General features: G+C 44.8%; 1 protein-coding gene across 6 annotated transcripts in view; it reads right to left on the bottom strand.

Moving 5' to 3' along the window:
* Positions 1 to 1,379: 1,379 nt before the first annotated feature.
* Positions 1,380 to 23,684, bottom strand: part of LOC110506857 (maestro heat-like repeat-containing protein family member 1) — a 40,012-nt gene continuing 17,707 nt past the window's right edge. For 3 of the 6 annotated variants that reach the window (XM_036965882.2, XM_036965885.2, XM_090221585.1), the window contains exons 23-43: positions 22,785 to 22,811; positions 21,650 to 21,772; positions 21,320 to 21,399; positions 20,874 to 21,018; positions 18,310 to 18,405; positions 18,112 to 18,216; positions 17,340 to 17,475; positions 16,776 to 16,888; positions 16,438 to 16,590; positions 16,152 to 16,306; positions 15,623 to 15,788; positions 15,299 to 15,495; positions 14,796 to 14,933; positions 14,543 to 14,657; positions 12,805 to 12,951; positions 10,885 to 11,073; positions 7,863 to 8,012; positions 7,208 to 7,342; positions 6,830 to 6,932; positions 6,327 to 6,392; positions 1,380 to 4,092 (exon numbers count right to left, since the gene is read on the bottom strand). In XM_036965882.2, the coding sequence (XP_036821777.1) occupies positions 4,016 to 4,092; positions 6,327 to 6,392; positions 6,830 to 6,932; positions 7,208 to 7,342; positions 7,863 to 8,012; positions 10,885 to 11,073; positions 12,805 to 12,951; positions 14,543 to 14,657; positions 14,796 to 14,933; positions 15,299 to 15,495; positions 15,623 to 15,788; positions 16,152 to 16,306; positions 16,438 to 16,590; positions 16,776 to 16,888; positions 17,340 to 17,475; positions 18,112 to 18,216; positions 18,310 to 18,405; positions 20,874 to 21,018; positions 21,320 to 21,399; positions 21,650 to 21,772; positions 22,785 to 22,811 (2,616 nt within the window). In that variant the 3' untranslated portion in view covers positions 1,380 to 4,015. The remainder of the gene's footprint in view (positions 4,093 to 6,326; positions 6,393 to 6,829; positions 6,933 to 7,207; positions 7,343 to 7,862; positions 8,013 to 10,884; positions 11,074 to 12,804; positions 12,952 to 14,542; positions 14,658 to 14,795; positions 14,934 to 15,298; positions 15,496 to 15,622; positions 15,789 to 16,151; positions 16,307 to 16,437; positions 16,591 to 16,775; positions 16,889 to 17,339; positions 17,476 to 18,111; positions 18,217 to 18,309; positions 18,406 to 20,873; positions 21,019 to 21,319; positions 21,400 to 21,649; positions 21,773 to 22,784; positions 22,812 to 23,684) is intronic. The other 3 variants (XM_036965894.2, XM_090221587.1, XM_090221588.1) reach the window with 1 other exon arrangement.

The following is a 23,684-nucleotide window of genomic DNA, read 5'->3' as shown; positions in this document are numbered from 1 at the left end:
TCTCTAGGACAATGAAGAACCAATATCACCATCTCCTGTCTTCTCTAGGACAATGAAGCATCAATATCACCATCTCCTGTCTTCTCTAGGACAATGAAGAACCAATATCACCATCTCCTGTCTTCTCTAGGACAATGAAGCATCAATATCACCATCTCATGTCTTCTCTAGGACAATGAAGAACCAATATCACCCTCCCTTGTCTTCTCTAGGACAATGAAGCATCAATATCACCATCTCCTGTCTTCTCTAGGACAATGAAGAACCAATATCACCATCTCCTGTCTTCTCTAGGACAATGAAGAACCAATATCACCATCTCCTGTCCTGCCCACTGATCTAGCTGGCGTTTCAATCCATAGCCTCCTCAAGTGCAGCTACAGTATATGATTGCATTACCTTCAAAGTCATTATTTAAAGATGGTCAATTAAGATTTGAAATGACCTGCATGACAATGTGGAGCTGCCATTTATGGTAAACCAATTGTTATCTGAAATGAACTGAGTTGACCTGAGAAGAACACCGGTGCCATTCAATGTGATGATGACACTGATCATTTTTAATCACCATTACGGATCTTGAGATTGGATTGCTTATTTAGACAATATGGGGTTCTCATGCAGAGCGGTCACTGGAAGCAGTGTTAAGAGGACATCCAGTCATTCACATGGGCGAGTGGTTATCAAGGTTCAGCCCATTACATTCAACAAGCCGTCATTTGGTCATGAAGTTAAATTGAGTCAGATTCAATACGCCGGTATGTATTCTATTCCATTAGGCGTTGATTATCTCAGACTGCCTGAGACCCCAATCTGCTGACTGCAGTTGAATACCGTGTCCAGTTAGAACGTGCAGTGAATGTAACATCAATTACATGGCCTAGAGTTAAATTAACTTCATCACCAATGGTTTGATTCACCTTGAACACTACGGATCCAAATACTGCTGGATGAGACTCACTTTCTTTTTCTTCTCATAGTCTTCAAACTACCCAAACAATACTCTCCTCTCTTACTTTTGAGGAGTTGTGAAGAGACCCAGTGGACAGTACTTTGAAGTGAGATATATTAAAAACCATTAGTCATTTAGAAAAACACAATTAAATCTTATTCCCCAATTCACTTCCATCAGGCAGATGCCTTTCCAGATGAATGCTGTGAGTGTGAGGAGAGCAGGGGACTCCCACAGGTTATCAAATAAGCTTTCACATAAAGGTACAGTAAGCTTTATATCCTCAATAGTATAGAAGTACCTTTCCTTTATATATATTCATCTTTCTCCATACTTTCCTTATAAAACAGCTTTAATAACCATGTGATGTATTATGTATTAGTGTTTTCCTTTGAAGAATTGTGACATAAAAGGCTCAGGACACCAGTTATTTTTATAGGGATCTTAGGTTTTATTTAGTAAATAAAATATGATTTCCATCAACGTCATAGGCCTGTTTCCGTTTCAAATGGACACAGTGTGCATACATGATACTTTTCCCATGTCCATTATTGAAAGATGTCACATTAAAATATTACATTAACAAAGAATGGTCCAACAGAACAGCCATCATCCCCAGTAACCTTTCAACACCCCAGACACCGACAGACACACAGGTCCAATCCAGCTGTACTTTAGGACCAGGACTTTTACCCAATGTAGGCAACACATTAAATAGCGCCTATACTGCACTTTACCACAGTAAAACATCTCTATCCATCAGTAACACAACAAAAACATGTGGATGTGTCATTCACTGTGTACAATGACAGACTGATTAAGTAGTGCAACGTAAAACCTCGACAGGAATGTCATCTATTAAGACCTCATAACCTGTTATAATCAGTACCCTAATCTAATCACATGAAACGGACAGGAGTGGAAAAGTGAAGTGCATCTTTTAAGAGAAAGAGTGAGAGAAGACTAGGACCGATGTGAAAAGAAAAGTGAAGTGCATCTTTTAAGAGAGAGAGTGAGAGAAGACTAGGACCGATGTGAAAAGAAAAGTGAAGTGCATCTTTTAAGAGAGAGAGTGAGAGAAGACTAGGACCGATGTGAAAAGAAAAGTGAAGTGCATCTTTTAAGAGAGAGAGTGAGAGAAGACTAGGACCGATGTGAAAAGAAAAGTGAAGTGCATCTTTTAAGAGAAAGAGTGAGAGAAGACTAGGACCGATGTGAAAAGAAAAGTGAAGTGCATCTTTTAAGAGAAAGAGTGAGAGAAGACTAGGACCGATGTGAAAAGAAAGAGAAGGTTATTGCGTCCATCTTAATGTAGCTACCCAGTAAAACTATTATTTGTAGATATGGGTTCAAATACTATTTGAAATCATTTCAAGTACATTAGGTGTTCTTAATTCTGATTGCCTGCTGGCAATGGAACCAATAGAAAAGCGCTGGCTAAACTGCAAACCCTGCCCCTCTGGCAGGTTAAAGTAAACCACACTACTTTTGAAATAAATCAAATAGTATTTAAATCCAGGTCTGATTATTTGGCACTGTGGCAACTCCACGGGAGTGCCTGGTTGCGTACATGTTGTACCTGGGGTAAAGAAGAACAGATAAAGACTAGGGGTCACATGCATTAGGCACCAAACGGAAGAAAACTGACTGAAAACAGGGAGGGACTAACTTCCCATATTCATTTTCCGTTGCGTGGTCCTAATGAAAGTGACCCAGGCGTTTTCCCTGACCTGACAAGTAGAAACTCTGGGCCCTCAATGTATCACCCCTGGTGAGGTCCTGGTGAGGTCTCGTGGTCAGGAGAAAACTCCTGTTCCTACAAGACATTTTCTGAACTAGCTACAATAGTGTTTCAGGATGCAGTTCTGTTGTTAAACAATGCTACCACGAGAATAAATGGAGCCTCTGAAATCCCTTCTGCCTCAGAAGTGTAAGAACAGGTACATGGGATGGTTTTGGGCTGTCCTCGCTGACAGACAGCCTCCTTGGACGTGGATGATAACTGCTCATCCTTGAGTGGAGGGCTGTGGACGGTCATGGAGCTTTGTAGGACGGCAATTTGGTCAGCCAAATGACTGCGGTCACCGTAACAACCGTTCAAATAGCAAAATAAATACAAATTAATAAATGTAGACGCACATTTCTCCTCCGTTCCTGACTGCATGTGCTGCCATAGAAACGGGAGTCCCCATTCAACTCAACGTTGGCATTATGGGTGGACTGGCAGCCATTGCGAGTCTACCCATAGGACCAAAGCAGGAAGTAAAATATGTGCTGTGATTTGGTGATTCAACTCAATAGACATTACAAAAAGTGCAGTACATTCCATTGCATGAGCCACACCAGTTAACATCATTTGAATGAACATTCTACATTACAAAGATAAATCATGTTAAGAGTCCATGTTGCAGAAGAAAGGGACTTAACTGCACACATTCATTTTCTACGGTAATGGAGGTTATTCTTTACAGTCTTCATCCATAACCGTGGGTTACAGGGTAATAGTGCCAGCCCTACGTGTGTTTCAGGGGTTGGTCCACTAGACTAGTGTGAATGGAGTGGAGGCTGGAGATCAACCCCTAGCCCCTCCCCACAAGCCCCTTTTCCTGACCTGAAAGTGACAGACAGCTATGACCAATATGGTGGAGATCCCATCCAGCAGGCAAATCCCATCAGGAGGCCAAGGAAGTAACTACCATATTGCCTACACCGTTCTATTCCCTTCAGGTCTACAGGAGTGCCTAGGGAAGAGGGGATAGGGCTCCATTTGGAATTCAGCTAAACACTAAGCTCAGCAGAGGTCAAGCCCATTGGCCAATTGATCTAACCTACTGTCAACATTCTAAAAGTGTCAACAGATTTCATAATACTGCTCCAAAGTACTATGCATGTTTTTCTATACATGGAGGTACAGTCTTTGGTCACTAATACATACGTTCATGGACTAATTCAAGTTGCACTGTCAACATGTGAAGTACCAGATCATCTTTGTTGAAAACAGTAACATGAACAACTCTAAAACAGCTAATGGAATAATGAATGGCAGGCAGGATGTGTGTCTGTTCAATGGAAGTGGCCCATAGCTTCAGCTGCCTTGACTCTCACCACTGGGTCTGGGTCCTGGAGCAGCATGACCAGACCTGGGAGACACCACACACAGAACACAGTATGAGGTCATTGTCTTCCCCCAGGTGACATCACTCCTATGCAACACTGATCAGACAGAAGACAATGAGTATGAGGTAGGTTTCCCTGGTCAGACAGAAGACAATGAGTATGAGGAGGTTTCCCTGGTCAGACAGAAGACAATGAGTATGAGGAGGTTTCCCTGATCCCTGGTCAGACAGAAGACAATGAGTATGAGGAGGTTTCCCTGATCCCTGATCAGACAGAAGACAATGAGTATGAGGTAGGTTTCCCTGGTCAGACAGAAGACAATGAGTATGAGGAGGTTTCCCTGATCCCTGATCAGAGAGAAGACAATGAGTATGAGGAGGTTTCCCTGATCCCTGATCAGACAGAAGACAATGAGTATGAGGTAGGTTTCCCTGGTCAGACAGAAGACAATGAGTATGAGGAGGTTTCCCTGATCCCTGATCAGAGAGAATACAATGAGTATGAGGTAGGTTTCCCTGGTCAGACAGAAGACAATGAGTATGAGGTAGGTTTCCCTGGTCAGACAGAAGACAATGAGTATGAGGAGGTTTCCCTGATCCCTGATCAGACAGAAGACAATGAGTATGAGGTAGGTTTCCCTGGTCAGACAGAAGACAATGAGTATGAGGAGGTTTCCCTGATCCCTGGTCAGACAGAAGACAATGAGTATGAGGAGGTTTCCCTGATCCCTGATCAGACAGAAGACAATGAGTATGAGGTAGGTTTCCCTGGTCAGACAGAAGACAATGAGTATGAGGAGGTTTCCCTGGTCAGACAGAAGACAATGAGTATGAGGAGGTTTCCCTGATCCCTGGTCAGACAGAAGACAATGAGTATGAGGTAGGTTTCCCTGGTCAGACAGAAGACAATGAGGTAGGTTTCCCTGATCAGACAGAAGACAATGAGTATGAGGTAGGTTTCCCTGATCAGACAGAAGACAATGAGTATGAGGAGGTTTCCCTGATCCCTGATCAGAGAGAAGACAATGAGTATGAGGAGGTTTCCCTGGTCAGACAGAAGACAATGAGTATGAGGTAGGTTTTCCTGATCCCTGATCAGACAGAAGACAATGAGTATGAGGAGGTTTCCCTGATCCCTGGTCAGACAGAAGACAATGAGTATGAGGTAGGTTTCCCTGGTCAGACAGAAGACAATGAGTATGAGGAGGTTTCCCTGATCCCTGATCAGACAGAAGGCAATGAGTATGAGGTAGGTTTCCCTGGTCAGACAGAAGACAATGAGTATGAGGTAGGTTTCCCTGGTCAGACAGAAGACAATGAGTATGAGGAGGTTTCCCTGGTCAGACAGAAGACAATGAGTATGAGGAGGTTTCCCTGATCCCTGGTCAGACAGAAGACAATGAGTATGAGGTAGGTTTCCCTGATCCCTGGTCAGACAGAAGACAATGAGTATGAGGTAGGTTTCCCTGATCAGACAGAAGACAATGAGTATGAGGAGGTTTCCCTGATCCCTGATCAGAGAGAAGACGATGAGTATGAGGAGGTTTCCCTGGTCAGACAGAAGACAATGAGTATGAGGAGGTTTCCCTGATCCCTGATCAGAGAGAAGACAATGAGTATGAGGGAGGTTTCCCTGGTCAGACAGAAGACAATGAGTATGAGGAGGTTTCCCTGGTCAGACAGAAGACAATGAGTATGAGGAGGTTTCCCTGGCCAGACAGAAGACAATGAGTATGAGGAGGTTTCCCTGATCCCTGGTCAGACAGAAGACAATGAGTATGAGGTAGGTTTCCCTGATCAGACAGAAGACAATGAGTATGAGGAGGTTTCCCTGATCCCTGATCAGAGAGAAGACAATGAGTTTGAGGTAGGTTTCCCTGATCAGAGAGAAGACAATGAGTATGAGGAGGTTTCCCTGGTCAGACAGAAGACAATGAGTATGAGGAGGTTTCCCTGATCCCTGATCAGAGAGAAGACAATGAGTATGAGGTAGGTTTCCCTGGTCAGACAGAAGACAATGAGTATGAGGAGGTTTCCCTGGTCATGAGTATGAGGTAGGTTTCCCTGGTCAGACAGAAGACAATGAGTATGAGGAGGTTTCCCTGATCCCTTGGATCTGAGCAGGAATAACTCCTGGCCCGACATACCCAAGCACCGTTACAGTTATATCACATGGAAGGAGTACTCATCACACAGACTACTACAACCGGTCCAACAAGCCCAACTCACTGGGAAGCAGAACTAGAGAAACAGCCTACCTTTGGTCACACTCCCCATGTTGATGTGAGAAAATAATTCCTCAGGAAGATTACCCAGAAGGAAACCTACAAAGAAATAAAGGCCTTTAACATTTCATTAGATAAATGTTTAAGTGAAAAGCTCTACCATGGTAAATGAGAGAGAATATTTGGTTTGTGCAAACAGCTTCACTGATATTCTCTTCTTGAAAATTACAACTAATTATGACATTTATCCAATATTAATAACAGAACACTGTCTGAAAAATGACTAATAATTGTCTAACTCATGAATGACTACAAAGGGATAGCTACAGAAGCTAAGACACAGAGCAGAGCCATGTTGAGCAGGGTTGAGGTCAATTCACAAGGTAAACCAAATTCCAATTTTCCTTATTGAAAAGCATTGAAGATAATTGGGATTTCAGTGTACTTCCTGAATAGAAATGGAATAGAACCCAACCATGGTGTTGAGGTGAAGTTGAGGAAACAGAGACATCCCACTAACCAGTTTCCCTACCTACCGATAAACATGGCAGCGCCGGCCCGAACCTCGGCCCAGTTGCTTTTGAAGAACTGGATGACAGTGATGTGGTAGAAGTTGAGCATGCCAGGGAAGTCTTGAATCTGGGGACAAATCAAAAGAACAGTTCTATCATATAAAGAGAGAAAAATAACTAACCTTTTGTAATAGAACATTATTCAAGGTGGGTTTCCAAGGCAACTGCTCTAGTGATTGCATAGCGTGCAACGCATTTAAAAAGCTGTTTACTACAGTAGGTAAATAATTTCCGCCTCCTGACGCCAGATCTCCGCTACTGGTTTTGATGGCCGACGGTGAGGTCTGTACCAGTTTGTGGATGTGAGTAGACTATTACAGTATTAGACAGTGCTCAACTCACAATATATTTGGTGAGGTCGTTGATGAACTCTCCGTAGTGCAGACTCTTGTCCTCGTGGAGATGGTTCTGGAACATAGTGGTGATGAGCTCTGAGCCCACCACTGGAGCACACACTCGCATGGCATACTTACACGCCTGCACAGAAAAACAGACAGGAAACAGTCTTTTAGCCTACCATCTGAGTCTCTGCACAAAGGCTGCTTCAATTCAATCCACATGACGTAATAACGTATCATTTACTTATCTATGATATAAACCAGACTATATCAGATGAATCTATGACATAAACCAGACTATATCAGATGAATCTATGATATAAACCAGACGATATCAGATGAATCTATGATATAAGCCAGACGATATCAGATGAATCTATGACATAAGCCAGACGATATCAGATGAATCTATGACATAAGCCAGACGATATCAGATGAATCTATGACATAAGCCAGACGATATCAGATGAATCTATGATATAAACCAGACTATACCAGATGAATCCTATGATATAAACCAGACTATATCAGATTAATTCTAGGTATGTAAAGCACAGGACTGCAAAGAAAACTAGACAACAGGTATAGTGTACCAAACCAGTTTGTAGAACCATAGTTCCCCAAGTCCACTGCCTGAGTGTTGATGTGAGGTTACCCACCTTGACCACCTGCAGGTTGGGGTCACTGAGGTGCAGCAGCAGGCTGACCAGTACGTTGTGGATCTGGTCTTTGAACACAGGTTCTCCTGAACCAAACTTAGACAGGTTCCCCAGGAGCATGATGGAGGCACAGCGGATCTCATCATTCTCCTGTTGGGTCAACAATACAGGAGCGCAGTTAGAGGATCCACACTAAACCCATCATAACATTAACACACACCAGTAGACCTAGATAACCTTCAGAGGATCCACACTAAACCCATCATAACGTTAACACACAGCAGTAGACCTAGATAACCTTCAGAGGATCCACACTAAACCCATCATAACGTTAACACACAGCAGTAGACCTAGATAACCTTCAGAGGATCCAACCTAAACCCATCATAACATTAACACACACCAGTAGACCTAGATAACCTTCAGAGGATCCACACTAAACCCATCATAACGTTAACACACAGCAGTAGACCTAGATAACCTTCAGAGGATCCACACTAAACCCATCATAACATTAACACACACCAGTAGACCTAGATAACCTTCAGAGGATCCACACTAAACCCATCATAACATTAACACACAGCAGTAGACCTAGATAACCTTCAGAGGATCCAACCTAAACCCATCATAACATTAACACACAGCAGTAGACCTAGATAACCTTCAGAGGATCCACACTAAACCCATCATAACATTAACACACACCAGTAGACCTAGATAACCTTCAGAGGATCCACACTAAACCCATCATAACATTAACACACAGCAGTAGACCTAGATAACCTTCAGAGGATCCAACCTAAACCCATCATAACATTAACACACAGCAGTAGACCTAGATAACCTTCAGAGGATCCACACTAAACCCATCATAACGTTAACACACAGCAGTAGACCTAGATAACCTTCAGAGGATCCAACCTAAACCCATCATTTAAAAACACTGTAATTTAGTAGATCAAACCCTTCTTATCCAGAGCGACTCAGTCTTACATCCATTTATTGAAACAAGGTTGTCCTTTTCTTGACCCTGTCAACTTCTACATGATAGAAATCTGGCCCTGAGAAACTAGGAACTCAAAACACCAAATATCAAACATATATCTTGCCTTCTCTCTGAGAAGTGAAACGTAATAAGCCTAACAAATGTGTTTCAGACGTTGTAGCCACATCACAAGCATCCTCCTCAGAGGCCACTAGTCTCTAATACCCTGACAACACCGCTCGCTGCAAAATAAATGTAGGAATCCATGTTATTCAATTATTGCACCCACACTGCTCGTCTGCGTTGCCAAGGGCTAAAATAGAAGTCATTCCTATTTCTGACACAGATCGCGCTGCAAGTCCTGCCTCTCCCATCTCCTCATTGGTTTATAGAAGTAGGTACGCACGTGCCATCTCCTCACTGGTTATACCCACGTGGGTGATTGAAAGACTGCCGGTTGTCGTGGTAATACTATGAAACTTTAGATGCCAATCATCATATAAGTTAAACGATGAAAAAGCCTGGAAGGAGGAGAGATGACTAGAAACAATTCGGTTGACCGTTTTTATGTGTGGAGTAGAGGACCTTGTGCATTTCAGGTAAAATAACAACCTAATGTTTATATCCCAGGACAAATTAACTAGCAACAGCAAGCTAGATAAATAGGACAAATTAGCTAGCAAGTGCAAGCTAAATTGCCATGAATGTTTAATGCTTTTCGACCTGTCCCCAAATGAATGTAATTGGTTAAGAGTTTGTTTTGATATTTTAACCTGTGTGTCGTGATGGCGTTTGGTGTAGTGACAAAATAAATGTGTGCACGATGGAGCACGCTCGCAGCCAGTTTGGGTTTCGTGTCAGGGATTGGTGTAATTTCACCTTAATCTATATCTATCAGGTAGGGGAGTTACCAAGAGAGAAAAGCATATTTTAGGGTGCCAGACGCTAGACTTATGTCAGGAATAGTTCAAATAAGCTTAAAGACCCAACCACATATACCTCAATGACACTTGTGACATCAGGTTAAACTGTATGTCTTATGTTATTAACTACAAAAGGCCCCTGAGATAAGAAACCTATTTTGCAACCTTGCAAAGTTTCAGTAATTGTATTATTTTTTATTTATTTATTCTTTATTTAACTAGGCAAGTCAGTGAAGAACAAATTCTTATTGACAATGATGGCCTAAGAACAGTCGGTTAACTGCCTTGTTCAGGGGCAGAATGACAGATTTTTACCTTATCAGTGCGGGGATTCGATCTAGCAACCTTTCAGTTACAAGTCCAACGCGCTACCCACTTTATTTTGTCCCCCTACACCAAACGCAATCACGACACACAGGTTAAAATATCAAAACACACACTGAACCTGCCGCCCCAAAGTAATAAAGTCAATAGACAAAAGCTACTGGACATGGAATCAATGTACAGGGACCAGGATTCACCTCTATTTATTTTGATTGAACCCAAACTCTACCAGTTAAGTTGACTGAAAAACACATTCCCATTTACAGCAATGACCTGGGGAATAGTTATAGGGGAGAGGAGGGGGGGGGATGAATGAGCCAATAGTAAGCTTGGGATGATTAGGTGACGGTATGAGGGCCAGATTGGGAATTTAGCCAGGACACCAGAGTTAACACCCCTACTCTAACAATAAGTGCCATGGGATCTTTAGTGACCACAGAGAGTCAGGACACCTGTAACGTCCCATCCGAAAGACGGCACCCTACACAGGGCAATGTCCCCAATCACTGCCCTGGGGCATTGGGATTTTTTTTTTAGACCAGATGAAAGGGTGCCTCTTACTGGCCCTCCAACAACACTTCCAGCAGCATCTGATCTCCTATCTAGGGACCGACCAGGACCAACCCTGCTTAGCTTCAGAGGCAATCTAGCAGTGGGCTGCAGCAGGGTGGTAATGCTACCATGACAACAGTGGGCTGCAGCAGGGTGGTAACTCTAGCATGACAACAGTGGGCTACAGCAGGGTGGTAACCATGACAACATAGAAGTGTGTATCTGCTCAACTCACACTCTCCAGGAAGGGTTTAATCTTCATGAAGATGTAGACGACCAGCAGCTGGACGTTCTTCTTGTCCAGGTAGAGGAGCACCTTGGACAGGCCCGACATGGCCTCCAGAGTGATGCGTTTCCCAGGGTCGTCCTTCTCCTCCATCCCAGAGCTCATAGCAGCCAGCAGCTCCTTGGCATACTTATTTACCTATAAAATAGATTAAGTATAGGTTGTGATTACCTAGAGATCCATATTTGTCTGAAACATTGTTCCCCTCTGCTGCTGTCTTGGTTGGACCAGAGGGATATACTACAAAGTAGGATTAGCCAGATAACTTGCCTAAATATTCTGAAATCACTTATTTTATATAAGCTTAAAATTTGCATTTGATTCAACCAAAAACACAGTTCAGATGTCTTAATGAACCAGAAAAATCAATATATATTTTAGGTTGTTTATAAAATATATCTGGCTAACTCATTGCTCCTGCTCTGTAGTATATCCTAACCCGATCCCTCTGATATCTCTTGAAACTTCTGTTAATACATTTTGTCTGCGTAATGTTGCCACATTGAGGTAAGATTAATCAGTCATATCTTCTCAGGTGATCCTATGGCGATGTTCCCCAGCCCCCTGACAACCAGCACCTCCCATCCCCCCTCCATATGTACCTTCTCAGGTGATCTCACAGCGATGTTCCCCAGCCCCCTGACAACTAGCACCTCCCCTCCCCCCTCCATATGTACCTTCTCAGGTGATCCCACAGCGATGTTCCCCAGCCCCCTGACAACCAGCACCTCCCCTCCCCCTCCATATGTACCTTCTCAGGTGATCTCACAGCGATGTTCCCCAGCCCCCTGACAACTAGCACCTCCCCTCCCCCTCCATATGTACCTTCTCAGGTGATCTCACAGCGATGTTCCCCAGCCCCCTGACAACCAGCACCTCCCATCCTCCCTCCATACGTACCTTCTCAGGTGATCCCACAGCGATGTTCCCCAGCCCCCTGACAACCAGCACCTCCCCTCCCCCTCCATATGTACCTTCTCAGGTGATCCCACAGCGATGTTCCCCAGCCCCCTGACAACCAGCACCTCCCCTCCCCCTGCATATGTACCTTCTCAGGTGATCCCACAGCGATGTTCCCCAGCCCCCTGACAACCAGCACCTCCCATCCCCCCTCCATATGTACCTTCTCAGGTGATCTCACAGCGATGTTCCCCAGCCCCCTGACAACCAGCACCTCCCATCCCCCCTCCATATGTACCTTCTCAGGTGATCTCACAGCGATGTTCCCCAGCCCCCTGACAACCAGCACCTCCCCTCCCCCTCCATATGTACCTTCTCAGGTGATCTCACAGCGATGTTCCCCAGCCCCCTGACAACCAGCACCTCCCATCCCCCCTCCATATGTACCTTCTCAGGTGATCTCACAGCGATGTTCCCCAGCCCCCTGACAACCAGCACCTCCCCTCCCCCTCCATATGTACCTTCTCAGGTGATCTCACAGCGATGTTCCCCAGCCCCCTGACAACCAGCACCTCCCATCCTCCCTCCATACGTACCTTCTCAGGTGATCTCACAGCGATGTTCCCCAGCCCCCTGACAACCAGCACCTCCCATCCTCCCTCCATACGTACCTTCTCAGGTGATCCCACAGCGATGTTCCCCAGCCCCCTGACAACCAGCACCTCCCCTCCCCCTCCATATGTACCTTCTCAGGTGATCTCACAGCGATGTTCCCCAGCCCCCTGACAACCAGCACCTCCCCTCCCCCTCCATATGTACCTTCTCAGGTGATCTCACAGCGATGTTCCCCAGCCCCCTGACAACCAGCACCTCCCATCCTCCCTCCATACGTACCTTCTCAGGTGATCCCACAGCGATGTTCCCCAGCCCCCTGACAACCAGCACCTCCCCTCCCCCCTCCATATGTACCTTCTCAGGTGATCCCACAGCGATGTTCCCCAGCCCCCTGACGGCCAGCATGCGGACGGTACAGCTGGGGTCAGAGATACGCTCCATCATGTTGTTCATCAGGACATCCATCATCATCAGCTCTGTCACCACGTGGTGGTTCAGCAACTAGCGTTACCCACAGAGACAGAACACAGTTGTTCAGCAACAAGCGTTACCCACAGAGACAGAACAGTGTGAAGCCAGTGGTTCAGCAACTAGCGTTACCCACAGAGACAGAACACAGTGGTTCAGCAACTAGCGTTACCCACAGAGACAGAACACAGTGGTTCAGCAACTAGCATTAGCCACAGAGACAGAACACAGTGGTTCAGCAACTAGCATTAGCCACAGAGACAGAACACAGTGGTTCAGCAACTAGCATTAGCCACAGAGACAGAACACAGTGGTTCAGCAACTAGCGTTAGCCACAGAGACAGAACACAGTGGTTCAGCAACTAGCGTTAGCCACGGAGACAGAACACAGTGTGAAGCCGGTACATTGAGATATACATGAAGGAGACCTACAAAAGCACAACAAATGCAATGTAAACTACTTTGACTCCTGGTGACAACAGCAATTAAAATGCAATTCCTTCTAAGTATTATAATACTGTAAAGCCACTATGTCCAGTTTGACATCCTAACTCTGTCACACCTCTACAACCCCCTAGATGTGGGCAGCCCCCCCTCCAACACCATGTTTTACCTTACGACCCCCCCACAAGCATCACGGGAATCGTCTGAAGTCGGTACATCCGATCTGCCAACTTCTGTCTGTAGTGTTTGAACAGTTTGGGCTACACACTAATATGACCCTCACAACCACGTACATGTCAGTTGTTTTGCTCCAGGACACCCACAACCCTCATAAGACTAGTCTGAAGGTAGCCGTGCACCACTTTAAAAAAATATACATGGAACTTTATGGAGATAGTTTAAGCATTAAACTAAGGGGTTAAATACATCAACAAAATGTTAGCTTAGTAAGCAGAGTTGCAGTTCTTGACACAAATCAGTGTGCCTGGAACCTACTGTACTACCATACCCTGTTCAAAGACACTTCTGTATTGTCTTGCCCATTCAGCATCTGAATGGCACACATACACAATCCATCTCAATTGTCTCAAGGCTTAAAGATCCTTCTTTAACCCGTCTCCTCCCCCAGACCTTTCTGTCCAACATGAACTGCACTAGCTAGCTAACTTAGCTCCTCGCTAGCTTGGTTTGCTAGCTAGTTACAGTAGCTTGGCAAAACAGCAACATTTTCACTAACTATCTAAATTTTACAGCCAGCATTGTCTATAACAATTATGTTACAATTACCAAACGTTTGGCACATTTTTTTTTTATGATACCATGATGTATTACAGGGTTGGATGTTGCATGCAATTTATATTGCATTTTAATTGCTTTGTGTATCAGCAAAGCTGATGTCACTTGCATCTGCAACAGAAATTGCATCCAAATTGGTTGGTGTGACACAGGATGTATATGTTTGCAGATGTGAAGGGTCTGGATAGGTATAATCAGTGTGGTGGTGGACATTCTACCATATTCCCTCTTTAAAGACCTACAACAGTGGGCCCTGGGCTTGGCTCACCTCACAGACCTACAACAGTGGTCCCTGGGCTTGGCTCACCTCACAGACCTACAACAGTGGGCCCTGGGCTTGGCTCACCTCACAGACCTACAACAGTGGGCCCTGGGCTTGGCTCACCTCAGAGAAGAAGGCTGTGATAGTGACCCTCTGACACTCGTAGATGTTGTTGAGACAGGGGCACAGACACTCCACTATGGCCGGGAGACGAGGGCCTGCGTGTTTGGCCATGGCCCTGAAAACAACAACACACCTCTCACACTAACTGGTACAGCATATAGGGTAGCTATACTGTACATATCATGAAGAAAGAGTTAGGGCTGAGGTTAGGGTTGAACCAGGATGTGGACATGAAGCCAGGGTCAGGGTGTACCTGGCGAGGAGGGTGACCCCGGTGATGTGCTGCTGGGGGTCCTTCATCTTGTCCCAGGCCCCCTCCTGGTCCAGGGGTTTAACTACATGGTCCAGCTGGGCCCGGGCCAGGAGGATCCGCAGCGCCTCCACCGCTACCCTGCAGACCCAGGAACACACACAGACAAAGGAGTTAAACCTTGAATAAAAATAACTACATTTTTCCTGAAGGAACTTCATTTTCACAACTTCACATTGTATGGTAACTATGATCAGTGAAACAGATACTGTCATTACCTGTACTGATAACTTCATATCGTATGTCACCAGTACTAAGTGTATATTTACATGTTTGGATGATTTCCGGTATGACATTTTCTGGGAGGTACATGTGGACCCCTGTAGGACCTAACCTCTAGTTATTTTCTAACAGTGGCTCTCCAGATTATCTAATGGAGTGCACTCCAGCCCGTGTGTCTTATGATACAGTATGTGCTAGCTAGCGTATGTCGTCTCCTAACCCACCCGCACACGTCGAAGCCTGCGGCCAGTTTGGTGGGGCTCTTCCTGTTTGTTCCGGAGCTGTTGATGTCTTTGGGTAGTGTGACCCCCACGCTGGAGCCCAGGCGGACCAGCAGGGAGCTGAAGAGCTGGGGGAACAGGGACACCACAGCCTCCTGGCTCTGCCCATTCAGCATCATCTCCTTCAGGGCACAGGTCATCTGACACAATAGAATAGCATAGAAAATGATTGCTCAGACTTGTACATTTGACACAAATAAACCTAGCAACACACCATTACCCAGACATCTACAGTCTCATCATAGCACTCTACAACCTGCTACTCACAGCTAGAGGGTGACTGGTGGCCACCTTGGTGAGGCCTCCTCTCATCATGGACTCCTTCTTGTCCACGTAGGGTACCATGATGTTGAGCTTCTCCATCAACATCTCCATGATCTGAGAGGCCAGTTTACTGTCTGCCCCCAGGGCAATCCACATCTCACAGCTCCAACTGGGGATCACACAGGGAGAAGTGACCATGAGGGGTAGGGCTCACTTTGAATGGGAGGCAGTGAAAACATTTCCTCTGCTTCTACACACAGGGTTGCAAAATGTCTAACTTTCCCCAAACCCATCAGTTCTCCAGAAATACTGGTTGGAAGATACATGGAGTCTCACTCGTGTGTGTGTGTGTGTGTGTGTGTGTGTGTGTGTGTGTGTGTGTGAGTGTGAGAGAATTAACATGTCAAATGGAGAAACAAAGACAGAGGAATCTTCCTTGTTGAACAGAGGGGAGATAGAAGAGAGAGATGGTTCTCACCTGTCGAAGGGCAGGTGGTAGGAGATGGAGGAGAGGAAGAGAGATGGTTCTCACCTGTCGAAGGGCAGGGGGTAGGAGATGAGTGTGTTGATGACAGTCTGGAGGTGCTGTGTAGCCAGGATGAGGATGGACTGGGCCACAGACACCTTCACCTGCTCCTCACTGATCATCTGCAGACGGATGTGAAGCACCTCCAGCATCTCTGATACCTGACACACACAGATCATTTAGAGGGGGTGAATGTGAGTGAGAGAGCCAGTGAGTGAGAGAGCCAGTGAGTGAGAGAGCCAGTGAGTGAGAGAGCCAGTGAGTGTGAGAGCCAGTGAGTGTGAGAGCCAACCAGGTCTTGTAGTCCAGCTCCTCTGTTCTTCAGCAGGGTGTTGAGTAGAACACTGGAGGCTCTGGAGCAGTTAGACTGGGAGTCCACCAGCCCCTCAATCAACATGAAGATCAGAGTGTTGAGCTGCTGCTGGGGCAGACGCTTACTGATGATCTACACAGATGAGGGGAAAAGACAGACAAAATAAAGACACATTATGAAAGCAGAGTTGCAAAATTCCAGTAACTTTCCCGAAATTCTCCGGTTTTCCAGAAAGAGTTGACCAGAATTTTGAAACCCAAGGTGAAACAATGTGTAAATATGTTTGACTATGTAATGCTGTATTCTCCTATCCTCACCTTGGCCAGCTCGGAGCAGGTCTTGTAGAGGACAGAGTGGTCTGGGTTGTCCATGCTCTCCCTCAGTGTGATCAGTCTCTCCACAGAGTCGTCTTTATAGTCCAGAGAGAAGCCTAGCGCCAGGGCAGGGAGACAATGAGACCAGCTGCAGCTGAGCTCCACACCCTGAAATCTCCCTCCCAGCGGAATGGCACACAGAGGTGTGCTTCCCAAATGGCAGCCCATTCGCTATATAGTGAGCCAGAGCCTTATGGGCCCTATATAGGGAATAGGGTGCCCTTTGGAATGGAACCAGAGTTTCGCGTATTAAAGGTGCCCACAAATGGGCTGTATTGGTCGCTGGGGGAGTTAAGCTGGTCGCTGGGGGAGTTAAGCTGGTCGCTGGGGGAGTTATGCTGGTCGCTGGGGGAGTTAAGCTGGTCGCTGGGGGAGTTAAGCTGGTCGCTGGGGGAGTTAAGCTGGTCGCCAGAGAATAGGAAACTAAACAAAACAAGGCGTACTGAATCAGAGACAGTGTGTGTGTGTGTGTAGTGGTGTGTGTGTGTGTGTAGTGATGTGTGTTACCTTCGTAGCGTAGCTGGATGTAGAGCAGGGTATAGATGCAGTCGATGGCTGCCCTGCGGACCAGGGGGTTGGGGTCGGTGCATCGGGGGGCCAGGCGGCCCAGGAGAGAACCCAGGTTGTGGAAGGTTACCATGTTCTACAAAAGACAGAACACCCAGATTAAGGCTATGGGTTGGTTCCACGTTTAAAGGGATCCTTCAGGATTTTGGCAATGAGGCCCTGTATCTACTTCCCCCACTTGTGGATACCATTTTTATGACTCTGTGTCCAGTATTAAGGAAATTAGAGGTTGTTTCGCAAGCCAATGCTAACTAGCGTTAGCGCAATGACAAAGTATATTGGTATCTACAAGGCTGCTGCTAGCAGATACCCATAGACTTCTAGTGCAGTTCACCTGTTCATCAGAGTCTGGGAAAGTAAATAAATGGCCTCATTGCAAAAATCCACAAGAATCCCTTTAACAATAAAGAAGCACTTTTATCAACTTCTACGGTTCCCCAGGAGTTCTGGATGATTTATTTCCATGTCCTTCAGTATTTTGTGGTGCTGGTACCACAAGCCCCATATTCCTACCAAATGGGCCTTTAGAACCACTGCAAACATCGGGCAGCTCATAAGATACACTACTGAACATTATGGCATCTCAAACATTTTGAAGAACACAAACACAGCTATATTTGCTGTTAGTTCATGTCTACAGAACTCAAGGACTTCAGCTAGTAAGGTCCAAATATTACCTGAGAAAGAAGGGTTTGCAGAAGTTCTGACTCACTTTGACGTGGAGGTTGTTGAAGTAGAACTCTAGGATGTGAGCGGTGGTGTTCATCGCCCTCTCCCTCTCATGACCCTGACCAGAACTCAACCACTCCTCAATGTGCTGAGGACAACCAAAGACAGGGTCAAAGTGGAGTTTAAGATCAAGGTATAAATAAGTCAACGTTTAAGCGTATACTTCTTATCACCAACTTACCTTGAAAACACTCTGGAGTCCGTCTGGATTCAGGTCTCTTGCAAGAATATTCCTCAACAACTCCTGAAGAGCATTGAAGGTGTCTTTGTATAACGCCTGAGGGAAAAGCAGTAGACAGAAGCTTTACCATCTCCACTGTCAGGGTATCTGCTGGTTCCATGAAGGTGAATTGAAGACTGTTCCCAAGCATTCCCACGCATTAGAGAGAGACACGTGATCGTACACAAATATAAACAAGGTTGGACATGATCATGTATTAGTCAAACATACCTGTTTGGGCTTATTGTGGTCAATGTTTAGTCTACAAATTATTAGTCATTATGTTCCATCCGCTCAATAAAAAAAATGAATTTTGGTTTTGTTTTAATTAGCCTGCGTCTGAATCTAGGTGATGATTCCTGGGCTGCTAGGCTATAGATGGCTGAAGCATGGGGTTGCCCATCTGCATTTGTTTAGGCTGGCCCAATCATTAGCTAGATCACAAACGAAGGCTTCGATACCTATACCTGCAACAATGATACTTCATAACATCACCACCATACCACTGTGAACAAATCCTTCAAGTCACAAACGCAGCACAGTAAGTGTATAAACATGTGGTCAACTCTCCACCTGGAGAACCAGGTCACTGGGTGTGCAGGCGTTTGATTCAGCACTGAGTCAGATTAACAAGGTCCTGTTGAGCAGCTGATTGGTAGAATCTGACGTGTTAGACTGGGGCTGGAACAAACGTCCACACAAAAGTCCACGCTGGAACAAAAGTCCATTATCCAATAATTATTATGGGATACGACTAGAACATTAGCCTACAACCAAAAGAGTCTAATAAAATAACTCATTCAGTGAATCCAGGATCAAATGGCGGTACTTTGAAGCAAGGTAGCTGAGAGGGAAGGCTCCAAGACTGACTTTACCCAGTGCAAAGACATTATTATAGACATTTCATCTAACTTGTTCAGGGAATGCATGATAGTTATTCTGATGTGCAATAACAGAATAGGATCCAGAATAATCAAATATTAGTTTGATTTATTTGCCTGCAAGTTTGTGTATATTGTCCTAGGCCATACACTACATAATGATACAAATAAATATGTTATGTCACATACACCAGATCGGTGCAGTGAAATGTGTTGGCTTTAAAGGGTCAGCCATAGTAGTGCGACACCCCTGGAGCTAATTAGGGTTGAGGTGCCTTGCTCAGATTTTTCACCTTGTCTAGTCAGATATTGAAACCAGCAACCTTTTGGTTACAGGCCCAACGCTCTAACCGCTAGGCTACCTGCTGCCCGAGGAAGTGGAAACTCAAAACACATTAGCTAGAGTGCTAACTCTAAATATGATATTGTTGCTGGGTAGCAACGCAATTGATCCAACAGTAAATGTAACATCCTACAAAAACGTCCCATTGTATTCACCCCAGATGGTACGCTCCTCTCCGTTCCCCTGGCTCATCATCCGTTTGTAAAGTGGTGTCATTTCCTCCATCTTGACAGAAATTATTTTTACAGGGATACACAAGGCTGAGACTCTACTCTTAACAGTAACAGTAGTTGTTTTAAAACAACTAAGTCTTTCCCACAATTACATTTCTAAAATGTTGCTCAACTGTCAGTATGCTCTTATCAGAACGCATCTCTCCCTTCACTCCGTGTGTAAGTCAGCAGCGAAACAGCGCAGATACTTTCATTTCAGGAAGCAGATTAATGCACATTACTGTTGAGCAAAACATGTTTTTACAACCAAAACAATCTGCAGGAACGTTGTGGAGCCTCATCACCAACACAAGCTAAATGTATTAGGTAAGAAGGACAATGTCTGTTTATCATCCCAGATCGGGTTGTTGTCTGATTGTATAGGCTACCTTCTCTCCCGCGACACACACCTAACATCTTGAAAGTGCGGTTCGATTGTTATTTAATATTGTTGTTTTGTCAAAGTAGCAACAATTACGCAGAAGCACATTGTAAAACAGTGTAGTCATCTCCGTCACATTATTTAAGACACTTAAACTGAATTTAAGGCATTTTTAGGTCTTCAAATCAGATTTTTAAAAAAATCATTTATTCATTTAAGGACCCGCAAACACCCTGTTTCATACTTTCACAAAATGAGTGTGAAGGAATAAAGTGCAGGTTTATGTTGAGATGACTGTATGTCTACACACAGAGAGAAGGTCTGTGCATACAGTATGTGTATACTTGAGGTTGTTCATGTGTCCTAAAGTTGAACATAACTATTAGGTTTCTCTATAACAGGATACATAATAAATCACTTCCTGCTTTAGTCACATGGCTTGTGACTCACCCCATGTCAATCCACTGACTATGAAATGTCCTTGATGCATTGATTTGATTGCACTTAGGTCAAGATCAATTATACTGAATCAAGAACAAACTTCCTTTGCAATATGGATTGGTTGATTTGTATGAATAACGGTTAATGTACCTACATGTACAGTAATTCTCATTTTGCTCCCCCTCCAGGTTTGTGCACCTGTTGACTACAGCAACCCACTGACGGTGAAGAATCACAACGAGGTATTGAGATGCTTCAGATCTCACCTCTCTCTGTTGGGGCTCCAGCACCTCCTCGTCTTTTCCCCTGTCCTTGTCCGGAGTGTTCACCGGGGGAAGGCCGTACACACCGTTCAGACACGTCCGCAGCATATCAAAGTTCTCATTCTCCGTCAGCGCCGGCTCCAGGTTACTGGGGTCAACCTGGGGTCAAGGACCAACGATGTCACTCAGTAGAGGCTAGGGTTGCAAAAACTGCCCAGGTTTTCCAGACATCCTGGTTGGAAGATTCCTGGAATCAGGAGGGAAGGAATATCCAGAATCTTCCAACCAGGATTTCTGGAAAACCTGGGAGTTTGGGGAAAGTTCCCTGATTTTTACAACCCGAGAGGAAGATGAAACACCTGGTACTGACAAGCTCCTGACAGGCTGACATCTCTGGGCTCTGTTCCAATATGCAACCCACTAGCACACCTCTGGGCATTAAAGGATACATGAGGTTGGCACACGTGGTCATCACAAGGTGGCGAACCGGAGTCCGCATGGCATCCGTGGGTTCTGCCTTGATAAAATCCTTCAATAAAAGGAAGATATTGAGATGGGTCAACACAATCAGAACCACTTGACTGTAGCAGCCCTTATATCATAAAGCCTTTCTAACAGCTACCTAAGATATAACAGCTGTCATAGGCAGTCATAAACAATGTTTTACAGTTGGTGTGATCTAAATCCAGTAACATTTAATGTAACCCTCCATCATAAGGGCGACATAACACTGTCCTAACAACGACACAACAGAGTACATAAACATGACAAACACTGACCATCATGACTCCCATGAGTTCCTGCTTGCGGACGAACATGTAGCCCTGATTACGTACGACGGTGCTGATGGCCCTGGCTATGAGGCCCACACTCTGAATCAGACTCAGCTTCATGGTCAGGTCCTGACGGGGGGGGGGATACAGCGTACACACACACAGAGACAGGGAGACAGGCACAAACACAACAAAAACACGGACAGAGACAAACACACAGCTTCAGACTGTGTTCATGGCAATTGGCGATAGCAGTCCGAGGTTTAGTTTGTTCGCATCATTGTGAGCAAGACAACCAAATATTAGTTGTATAGTGCAGCCCTCAAGCATACATAGACAGTCACTTACCCTGATTCTAAAAAGGTTCCTATGCCATTCATAAAACATCTAGAGATAGCTGGATAGCCTAGAGCAAGAACAAGGGTTTCAACCGTAGTGATTTTTAGATTTTGTTGAAAATGTCAGGGGTCCATAAAAAAAAAAGTAAAAAACTTGATAAGAGCATCTCAATAATAGAACTGTTTCAGAAAATGGCATAAGAAACAACAGCTTATGGTTGGGTAAGTCACACATTCTACTGAAGATGAATTTGACTACTTTTCAGTTGGCTTAAAAATCAATGTGTAGATACAGGTCAATATGAATGAAACAATCAGAGTAGAGGGTGTATTTTTAAAGAACGATCATCCATGCCTTGATTTGCAGACTAAATGTCAGACAGAAATGTAAGCTTTGCGATCTGGAAGGGGAAAAAGAATTTGAACATCAAATTCCACCATCTGATTTGGCATCACAACCTAAGAGCTGGTGTGTGTCGTCGATCAAAGAGGAAACCACAAGGCCCTAGAAACACCAGTGTCAGACCGTGTTAGTAGGACATGGAGGGCATTCAGAAACACCATAGTGTCCGACCATGTTAGTGGAACATTCAAAAGCACTAAACGTTCTGAACTTCTGAAACAGAGGCAAACAAATACACTGCCTCCCATCATAACTACATGAGGTGCTGATCTTTCAACTAGAGCCATTTACTTCTAAAAGTTCAGAAAGTTGAAGCAGCAGCGTTCTAGAGAGAAGAGATTGTTAGAGGAGTTTTAGTGAGAGAGACAGAGGATCCTTCATTAGGGTCCAGTCACGGTACCTTGGTCTCTATTTTAATTCCCAGAACCTGCACAACATAAAAGCAACAAGGAGTTTAATCCACAAGTGTACGCTACTAGACGAGAATATATCCCATCCCCCTAAAGAGAAGAGAATATGCTCTTTCCCCTCATTAAGAAAATGTTATCAGACTACAGTGTTCCCCGGTTAGATGGTTAACCATGGTATGGGACAGCCATACATTAAATGTCTCACAGATACAGATGAACTCAACCTCTATTTCCACATTGCAGTAAAAAGGTTAGCAAATGTTACAGTGCTAGCCAACTAGCCGTAGCCAATTAAATGAGCCCTGTGTGGAACCCAAACGACTCGATGGATATAGACTCGGCTTCTTAACATTAAACACCGTGTGTGTGTGTGTGTGTGTGTGTGTGTCCAATGACCCACCCTAACATAAAATCCCATGATCCAATTCAAGTGGACATCTGGAGGTCATAGTGTACATTGGCAGTGGCCCCTGAAGGCTGCAGTTTAACAGGTCTCATTTAACCAAGACAACTATGGAGGCTAGTTTTCAGACAGTCATTGTGATGCTAAGCATATGGCCGGCAGCTACAGGAGAAGAACCCGAGGACATAAACCAGGTTCATCGGTAGCCATGGAGAGACAGAGACCTCCTGAATAATAGGAGTGAGACATTTGAAACACTAAAACATAGCGTGACTTCTCCAACTGGTTGATATAATCACACATTCCTTTCACTGTGGTTTGTGCTGTGTGGTTTTATGTACCTTTCAAATACCTCAATTATGACCCATCGTTGGTTTTAACGATATAACCACCTGTATGTAATTGTGAGCAGTAAGCCTGACCGACTGTCTGTGTACATCCCAAATTCACTATATAGTGCACTATATAGGGAATAGGGTGCATTTTG

Source organism: Oncorhynchus mykiss, chromosome 3, assembly GCF_057628025.1.
Source record: "Oncorhynchus mykiss isolate SJ-2025 chromosome 3, ASM5762802v1, whole genome shotgun sequence".
Lineage (NCBI taxonomy): Eukaryota > Metazoa > Chordata > Actinopteri > Salmoniformes > Salmonidae > Oncorhynchus > Oncorhynchus mykiss.
The sequence above is the reverse complement of the archived record's forward strand: the minus strand, read 5'-3'. Positions and strand labels throughout refer to the sequence as shown.